This window comes from Ornithodoros turicata, chromosome 10, assembly GCF_037126465.1.
Source record: "Ornithodoros turicata isolate Travis chromosome 10, ASM3712646v1, whole genome shotgun sequence".
Classification (NCBI taxonomy): Eukaryota; Metazoa; Arthropoda; class Arachnida; order Ixodida; family Argasidae; genus Ornithodoros; species Ornithodoros turicata.
Window position 1 is genome coordinate 23,807,780 of NC_088210.1, and position 8,579 is coordinate 23,816,358.

Genomic DNA, 8,579 nt, shown 5'->3' on the forward strand with positions numbered 1-8,579 from the left:
AGTAGGGCACGCATATGCGGTGGTGAAATTTCTCAATGCACGAAGTGAAGCGATCGTCATAAGGTGGTGCGGAGAGAACGAGTTTGTAACTGAATAGAAATTTAGTAAGAACTCCCACTACGAAATGACCACAGCCTTTAACGTAATTTGAAATGAACTTGTGGCCATTTTAGTGCCCCTTTAAACTGACTCATTCTATCTGCAGTACTTTGTGCACTCCTTCATTGTTCCTTAAGTACTTCCAAACCACCTGCTTTTTCTGAAATAGAAACGCATGTACATAGTAAGTTAAACTGTTCAAGGACAGGTTTATTTTCTGTGAACTGTGTTCAAGGGCATGTCAGTGGCTCAATAACTTGCAGAATATTTCATCACAGCAACTGAATTGCTGACACAACATTTAAAAATGCCCCTGGGGCATCATTTTTAAATGCACTCTGCCAAGGCCCTCTCCTCCTGACAAGTAGCAGTTGTGTTCTTTTACCACTTCAGAGAGGCTGAAGAAGCTGTTAACTGTATGGTGAATGCAGTCCTTGCCTATCCAGCAAACCCTGACTGAGCTGCCGTCGAATTTCAAATATCAATACGGATGCAGCTACTGCAGTATTGAGACTTTCCACACCACCGTCCGAAGGGATGTGCACCCTCATGCCACCATAGTTTCTAGCTAGCAGGAATGATTGAGGGCTTAATCCATGAGTTTCACCACCGACCACAAGCACACTCTCCCGTTGGTTGTACTCAACCTCTGTGTATTCCTTGCATTGAAGTTTGTAGCTCCGAGCTGATTCAAGCTCATTTGGGTCCAAATAGAGCTTGTCCACCTTCAAGACTCTGCCTTCTTCAGTTTTCATAGTAAATTCTGTTTCCTCCACTTCCTCCTCCTCCTCCTCCTCATCTGCTGAGGCCTCAGCCTCCGCTTGCAAGCCTGTGCTTTCGTGTCTGTTGTCTGCTAAGTAAACGGTTGCAGCTTGTTCAATATAGCTTGGCAGATGCTCCCAAGGGACGTTGTTGTAAATAGGAAAACGAAAATGGGCTCCAGATCCGGAACGCAACACTTTCGATTCCCAGACGTCCACACATCCTGAAAAATTGTTTAGCATTTTAAAAAGTTTTACCCACAGATATGGGGAGGGGGTACTTTTACCTTTCATGAGCAGTATACGTCTACAACCAGCAGCTGCGACACTTCTCAAAATGGCTCCCATGTTTCCCGGGTCTCGTACGTTGTCGCATATTACGGTCAGGGGAAGAACGCCGGCCCTGTGCAACATGGCATCCCCGGTTGGCTTTCTGAAGATGGCTAGAAAATGAGGGACAAAAATGCGCATTAGCAAAGCAGGGGAGGAGTTATTGGTCAGGTGGATTGCTTTCTTGTTTGGAGCAATAGAGATCTGTAACGACAGGTCAAGCCACAGCTTTCTGACTGGCTGCCAATCTTTTTGTATTTTTGTACAACATTAATAAATCTACAGTTGAAGTTGAGCAGCTGTTGTCAGTCTTCATCTAAACATTCAAAGGTGCAACTTGATGAAGTGGTCCAGCCTTGGTCAGCATGCTCCGTGCACTACCTAAAGTCAATTGGAGACTTACGGGCAATAATGGTGTTTTAAGATAATTGGCTTAAATATCCGATACCCAATAAATATTTCCCACACAGAAAGCTAACGAACTCATGGCAAATATTTTTAGCAACACGTAGTTGCATTGATTGATGAAGCAATGACACTTTTTGGAACAATGTAAGCTTTCTACTCTGGGTACAGCTGTACCACTTTTCAAAATGACCACGTGTGTATCATAAAACCACCTTCCCTGGTGTATAAAAAAAAAGTTTCAAAATTAAATGGAACAGAAGCATTAAGTTTCTTCTGCGACCTCCTGAGAGGCACACTCTTTTCCTCTGTGTTGTACCGGAGGAGTCTACAGACATCTGCAGCCTTTCTGACTGATACTCCCACTGTGCTGTTTGCACATTTCTTGTTAGTTCTGTTAATGTTGACCTATATTTTACTGGGTATCAAGTTGGTGACAGTATGTTAAGTTGCTGTGCACTCTCGCATACGGCTTTCAGCCGTACTCGATGGTGTCGGAATCACTGCTCTGAGGTGATCGCTGTACTTCCTGCTGAAGTACTTCAAGTACCCTTCTGTGAACCTTGCTAGCTCACTGCACGACAGCCGGCACCACATCCGGCCTGCCACCACAGTGTTCATTGTGGTGTTCACAGCACTGCACCTCCGCATATTTTGGATAAACTGGCACGTTCCAACATCCTCGTCCACATTGTTTGCTCATGCATATGGTGTCCGTGTGTGGTTTGTCTGGGAGGTTACATTTGAACGTATGTATGCGCACATTAGTCTCCGTTAAGAGCTAGAAGGTGTGGCATGAAAACAGAATGTTGCATTTGGGGATACTTCATAAGTCAAATCAGTAAAACTCTCACTATTTTATACTTCACTTAAAGTATTTAACACTGGCAGGACTTTTTACTGTATTTTATGTACATATTTTTGCAAGTACTACATACTTTAATCTAAGTACTTTTCCTGGTACTTTGCCCATCACTGGAATGACTGGAATGGAACATTATGTTAACTAAAAGCTATGACCATAAACTGTGACTGCCGCGACCCGATAGCTTCGTAAAACCCAGAAAAATTAGAGATCACCGGATCGGCCGGAGAAACTAGATGTCACGTCAGAAGCAGGTGATCTTCCCCACTGGCGGACTGGCTTAGTACAACCTTTGGGTGGGCAAATGATGCAAGTGACATCAGGCCGCTTGTAGGGGGTGTGTAGGGCCGCTAGACTCTTTGTGTGTGTGTATGTGTGTGTACGTGAACTGTGCCTGCATTGAATGCACTATGGAAAAAAAAAATTGATATATTTCAGATAACAGCATCCTTGAGAGCCAGTCTCCATTGGGAACTTAGATGTTTCAGGGATCTCTTCGTGGTCCCTTTAATGTAGCTGAAAGTGACGAAAACGTGTCGACAGGCGGTTTATGATTACATGTAGCACCACCTGTAGCCAACAGAGGAAGGCTGTTTGTACTGGTTTATACATGAGCTCTGGCTATATATGGGCCCTTGTACTCTAATGACTGAAAACACTACAAATGGTGCAAGTGCACTCGTGCCACATGATTGCCTGTAAGCCTTCAAGTGAAACAGGATGCGAACACAGAAACTGAGAAGGGGTCAGGACATCCCAGTGTGGGATTGCCCCCCCCCCCCCCCCCCACACACACACAAAAAAAAAGCTAGGTTACACATTAGTTTTCCTCCTCTCCCTTCTCCAATTATGCGCTTCGACAATGAACCCCCCCACCCCCAAAGCACTGGTCTCAATCCACCCCCGGGACATCCGGACCCCTCCTCTAGATCCGTGCCTGCTGGTGATGGAGGTATGGCCACAATGTTTCCAGTTCTGGGTCCAGGCATTCAGTTTTGTTCCCTCATAAGTCCATTACTGGACACAAACTTGGTGTCATTGTTTCATGTTTCTTGTGTTTTTCTTTCTTACTTTACATACCCATTATTCCTGGGCAGGTTGTGAGATTTGACCATACTTTCATTTTCTTGTAGAAGACCTTCTTTAGTTGACCTTCCCCTACTCTGTCCAACGGAAGGCCTTGCAGGCTCTCCTCAAGTGTGAAGTAAATGTTTTCCAGTTGCAATCCAGATTCAAGGGCATCTGCAATCAGACGACGTCCTTCCAAAACAATTCTGTCTTGTACCTTCCTGTTTTTCCTGCTCGCTAATCCAGTCATGGTGTACCTGAAAAAGAACATAACATTGTTGGTGCTGATACAAGAGTGACTTTTGTGAAGTTGTCAATGTTTGTTTTACCGTTACAGTGAGTAAGTATTGCATGGAAAACAGAACCACAACCCTTAACTGTTCATTGTATTTTAAAGGGATTACCTGCGAGTGTATTATGCACGCGTAGTTCAGTGCACATTGTAATTGTAATGCATTGCTTTACGACACGAGACCAGTTTGTTTGTCTCTTTTTTTATTATTTTAATGTAGCTTCGACGTGTGCAGAGTATAGGGCCCAGTAAGGAAGCCATATAACGATATAACGACGCTTACATATAGCGACGATTATTACGATGAAGTGGGGAAAGACACTGAAGAGATTATGAACATAACGCCAGCTTGCTTTGAAGCCACTTACGTAAATTCGCTGTCATTCTCGCCTAGCTTTGTGTATTTGGGAAGTGCAATTTGTGTGTTACTTCGCCGCTCAGAAAATGGGATATCGTCCTGATCTAAAACGCGGATACTCTTGCGAACCGCTCCTTTACTTCGGTATCGCACTTGAGTCGCACAGTGCGACTTGCACGCAACAACAATCTTTCGAGCCCACATAACGTAAAAGCCGACAACAACCCGCAGTCCTCACGGCTCACGTGTTTGTGCCGGTTGTGCTTGCCTCCGTAGCATCAGCAGCATCATAGCATGGTCGGTTTCGGTTTCGAACAGTCGCGCTTCTCGTAAAATATGATAGCAGTTCATCACTTATAATAATTAAGAAGAATAACGCAGATATGTAAACAGGGTTATTCGAGGATAACCCACAGTGACTTTATTTACTTGGCGCCGTTGTGGGCGCTAGGGTTGATGCGGAAAAAGCAAGGCACGCGACCGTCACGTCACCTCCGTCGGCTGTTAAAACTAACGTTCCTCGGAGGCGCGCGGGTCACCTTCGCTGAGAAGCCAGTTGAGAAGGTCGGAGTTCGTCAATTGACCGACGTATCGAGGTATTGTGAACATAGTTCTTTGCCCCGTTCTCCAGTCTCGATAGAACAATCGAGGTGTAGTCGGCACATCGTGAATCTGGGAATGCTGATGATTTATTTCACGCACTTTCGAGGCTTGGTTCCTGGAATTTTAATCGATTCGGCAGTTTGTAAACTATGCACTGTTCCTTCCAGATTCCTCTCCCGTGCATTGCCTGTGGAGTTGCTAGCGTAATAATAAAATTAGCAGGATGACTGTTCTTTCCCTTTTTGCAGTAGTACTGGCGAGACATCGACGTAGCGCTAGCCAGTCTACTTCAATCTGTCAAGTATCTTCTGCGCCCGCTCCAATGCCCCCGAACGTGCGTTCTCGAACATGAAGCACAAACTTGCACCTGGGGCGTTTTTTTCCCATTTATAGTCTTAAAAAAGTGCATATATCGGACTTTTGTATCTCGTATACGTGTTTCTTTTTTCTTTTTTTTTTACTTGGTAGCTTTCTTTGATATTCCCGTTGCCTTTTGCACGATTTCCAGTTTCTTTAAATCATCCCGGACCATTGAAGTCGCTTGTGAAGCTGTCCTTTGCTCCAAATCACGGTGTTGTCCCCAGCTAACGTTGACATTGCATGTGACCTTGAGTTTCCGACATACATGTTTACAGCGATGGCGTACAAGCGATGCTTTTCCGCAGTTGTGTAACAACCGCGAGCTGAATTTTCTCTTGCTGAGTAGGTCTGGAAGACCAAATTTATCTATCTTTCCGTTGTCTGCCCTGCGGAGGTAGCTGCCACTTCAACCTTTCAACCTTTCGAATGACTGAAATAACCTCTGCCCCCTGCACTTTATTTAGGGACAGTGGCATGACCTTGCACAGTAACAACAATGCCAATGAACGATTCGCAAGGGAACTAAAACGTCCAAGTACCTAGGGAATACTTTGCAACAACAGGACAACTGATACCATTGTCTGGACTTTGAACCGCAGTACTTGACAATTGTAACGGTGCCAACTGTCTGGCGGTAATTTGAGCGTTGTCTGGTCAGTTTATGGAGCAGTCTCTCCGTTATCAGGCTTGCTGAACAGATTAATGATTGCTGCCCCATATTTCCAAATTGGAATTTTAAAAGAATAATTCCCTTCCATCGTAGCACCCACAAAATGGCTGGATTCTTTGACTACCTGAGCCCAGAGCTCCAGAAGGAGCTGAGAACAAATGCAGAGGCAATTGTTGCTCCTGGGAAGGGTATCCTAGCTGCTGATGAAAGTACCGGTACGTGTTGCGATCTATTCATTTCTTTCGTGAATACCGAATAAGCCCCATTCCAGCTACTATGGGGAAGCGACTGCAGGGTATTGGAGTGGAGAACACAGAGGATAACAGGCGTCACTACCGCCAGCTGCTCTTCACATCTGGCGAGTCGATGAACTCTGCAATCAGTGGAGTCATCCTCTTCCATGAGACCCTGTATCAAAATGCTGATGATGGCACCCCATTTGTGAAGCTCCTGCAGAGCAGGGGAATTATTCCTGGCATTAAGGTTGACAAAGGTGTTGTGCCCCTCATGGGTACTGATGAGGAAAGCACCACACAAGGTATGTACCGTGTTGGGGGTGTTTCGTAAACAAGTGCAAACCAGTAAATGCTTTCAGGTTTGGACGACCTTGGCAAGCGTTGCGCTCAGTACTACAAGGACGGCTGCCGCTTTGCGAAGTGGCGCTGCGTGCTGAAGATCAGACCTCATTGCCCCTCACCTCTTTCAATCTTGGAAAATGCTAACGTTCTTGCACGCTATGCTTCAACTTGTCAGCAGGTAGCGTTGCAGCTGTGCAGAGAAACCTCTCTACCAGCTTGCTTATTTTTACTTTGTTTTTCAGAATGGTATTGTGCCAATCGTGGAGCCAGAGGTTCTCCCCGATGGTGATCACGACCTTGACCGTGCTCAGAAGGTGACCGAGCAGGTGCTGGCCGCAGTCTACAAGGCTCTGAGCGATCACCATGTCTACCTGGAAGGCACCCTTTTGAAGCCCAACATGGTGACTGCTGGGCAGAGTTGTCCCAAGAAGTACTCCCCCATGGATGTTGCTCGTGCCACGGTGACTACTCTGCAGCGCACCGTGCCTGCTGCAGTCCCAGGTGAACCACCTCTCACTGTGCATCTTGTCCCTTGACACTCTTTTCTTCCATCGAAGGCATCACTTTCCTCTCGGGCGGACAATCCGAGGAAGAGGCATCTATCCATCTTGATGCCATCAACAAGTTCCCAGGCAAGAAGCCCTGGGCCCTCACCTTCAGCTACGGACGTGCGCTTCAGGCTAGCGCCTTGAAGGCATGGAGTGGAAAGAAGGACAATGTGAAACATGCGCAGGAAGAGTTCCTGAAGCGTGCCAAGGTAAGGTTTCGGTGTTAGCGCACACACGAAATGGTACTTTTGCATGCTGTTGCTCCTCTAGTTAAATCCCAGCACCCTCCCCTCCCTAATATCCCTTGGCACGACCTTTTTGTTATTCTAGGCGAACCACTTGGCTTGCCAAGGAACGTACACCCCTGGCATGGTCCAGAGCCTGGCTGCAGATCGCTCAAATTTTGTTCCAACTCATACCTATTAGTTTGTCGCATCTTGCGACACAGCATGGTAGCTGCTGCATGCATTCCTACTATACATCTTGTTACTACTGTTCTGTTACTAATTTTGTTACTACACCTTTTTCTATGCATGATTTTCTATGCATGCCTTTATGCAAGGACTTTTTATCTACAGCTATATGGCTATGCGATAACAGCTATGCGAGTTGTAAGCTCTGTTTGTGCAGGCAAACAGTGAGGCTGCTCTTGGGAAGTACGGTGGTGGAGTGTCTGGAGCTGCAGCTTCGGATGTTCTCTTTATCAAAAATCACGAGTACTAAGTGTGTGTAGCATCGTGTCTCCACTTAGAAGTGCAGCACCTCTGTTCCTGGAAAATCTTGTCTGACTGGTGTCAACTCTATCTAGAATAAAATGTGGAATGTATTTGCTGCTTTCCAGTTCTTGCTTGTGTGAGCTTGGCACGTTTCAAATGTACAGGTTGTTGCACAGTGTCAATGCTCTGAAGTATGCAAGGAAATGAAGCCCTGCTTCATTTATCAAGCAGTATCTGTGGTGCCATTTCCAACTGCTAAACCCATGACGAGAACCCGAGACCGGGAAAAGACTGCACAACACTTCAGTGTGACTGAAGAGACTTGTGTTTTTCGTCTTTTCCCAGTCTCGGGTTTTCGTCATGGAACTTAGCCACCAGCTTGCTTGCTTTTAACAATTTTATCTGCTAAACCCACCTAGGGAAAAATCTCCCCAAAACACACCAATACAAGCCTGCCTTACATTACAACATAAATTTGTAGAAAGTGGTTTTGACATTGATTTTCCACCCAAAAAATGTTGCCAGACTTGCCTGTCGCATCTTATAGATGCTGAAATAAAGCCAGCGAAGTGTTGGCAACATCCCCTAAGCTCTGCCAAAAATCTTGCAACCCCTCAGAAAGGCCCAAAACTCAGCATATTGCAAAGAACACTAGATGTCTGGCAATGGGTGGGCTGGATGAGCAGGGCATGGCATTCTGCTGTGCCTGTACTTGTGACTGAATTAGCACTTTTTCTTTTTGAGTGGGGGGGAGGGATTCTTCCTGCTGCAAACTTTACCCTCGTGCTGACTATGAAAACCAGTAGCAGTCATTATTCTGATCTCAATGAGGATGTTCGTTAGTTGCACACATTTAATCAGAAGGCTAAACCATACATAACTGATAGTACGGTAAAAAGACGGTCTTCATAGGGACGGGAGCCAGC

General features: G+C 45.7%; 2 protein-coding genes across 3 annotated transcripts; one reads left to right on the forward strand and one right to left on the reverse strand.

The window, feature by feature from the left end:
* Positions 1 to 281: 281 nt before the first annotated feature.
* Positions 282 to 4,518, reverse strand: LOC135371135 (rRNA methyltransferase 3, mitochondrial-like). The gene is made up of 4 exons (XM_064605163.1): positions 4,424 to 4,518; positions 3,541 to 3,785; positions 1,148 to 1,303; positions 282 to 1,084 (listed from the first exon to the last, which is right to left on the reverse strand). The coding sequence occupies exons 2-4, from the start codon at positions 3,776 to 3,778 to the stop codon at positions 510 to 512; spliced, it is 969 nt and encodes a 322-aa protein (XP_064461233.1). The 5' UTR covers positions 3,779 to 3,785; positions 4,424 to 4,518; the 3' UTR covers positions 282 to 509.
* A 101-nt stretch (positions 4,519 to 4,619) lies between these two features.
* Positions 4,620 to 7,763, forward strand: LOC135371134 (fructose-bisphosphate aldolase-like). Of its 2 annotated transcripts, none has more exons than XM_064605161.1 (7): positions 4,620 to 4,774; positions 5,905 to 6,026; positions 6,083 to 6,349; positions 6,407 to 6,567; positions 6,632 to 6,890; positions 6,947 to 7,146; positions 7,268 to 7,763. In XM_064605161.1, the coding sequence occupies exons 1-7, from the start codon at positions 4,635 to 4,637 to the stop codon at positions 7,361 to 7,363; spliced, it is 1,245 nt and encodes a 414-aa protein (XP_064461231.1). In that variant the 5' UTR covers positions 4,620 to 4,634; the 3' UTR covers positions 7,364 to 7,763. The 2 variants fall into 2 exon arrangements, with proteins under 2 accessions (XP_064461231.1, XP_064461232.1); XM_064605162.1 differs by having other exon boundaries at positions 7,568 to 7,763.
* The last annotated feature ends 816 nt before the right edge of the window (positions 7,764 to 8,579 follow it).

What these genes read in the sequence shown, in the direction of transcription:
- LOC135371135 (XM_064605163.1), bottom strand. Translation starts at nt 3,778, where the DNA reads ATGACTGGATTAGCGAGCAGGAAAAACAGGAAGGTACAAGACAGAATT. An exon ending in AACCTGCCCAGGAATAATGG is followed by an intron (nt 1,304 to 3,540) that starts GTATGTAAAGTA and finishes CTCATTTTCTAG; the next exon opens with CCATCTTCAGAAAGCCAACC. An exon ending in ACGTATACTGCTCATGAAAG is followed by an intron (nt 1,085 to 1,147) that starts GTAAAAGTACCC and finishes ACAATTTTTCAG; the next exon opens with GATGTGTGGACGTCTGGGAA.
- LOC135371134 (XM_064605161.1), top strand. Translation starts at nt 4,635, where the DNA reads ATGCGGAAAAAGCAAGGCACGCGACCGTCACGTCACCTCCGTCGGCTG. An exon ending in AGCTGCTGATGAAAGTACCG is followed by an intron (nt 6,027 to 6,082) that starts GTACGTGTTGCG and finishes GCCCCATTCCAG; the next exon opens with CTACTATGGGGAAGCGACTG. An exon ending in CGTGCCTGCTGCAGTCCCAG is followed by an intron (nt 6,891 to 6,946) that starts GTGAACCACCTC and finishes CTTCCATCGAAG; the next exon opens with GCATCACTTTCCTCTCGGGC.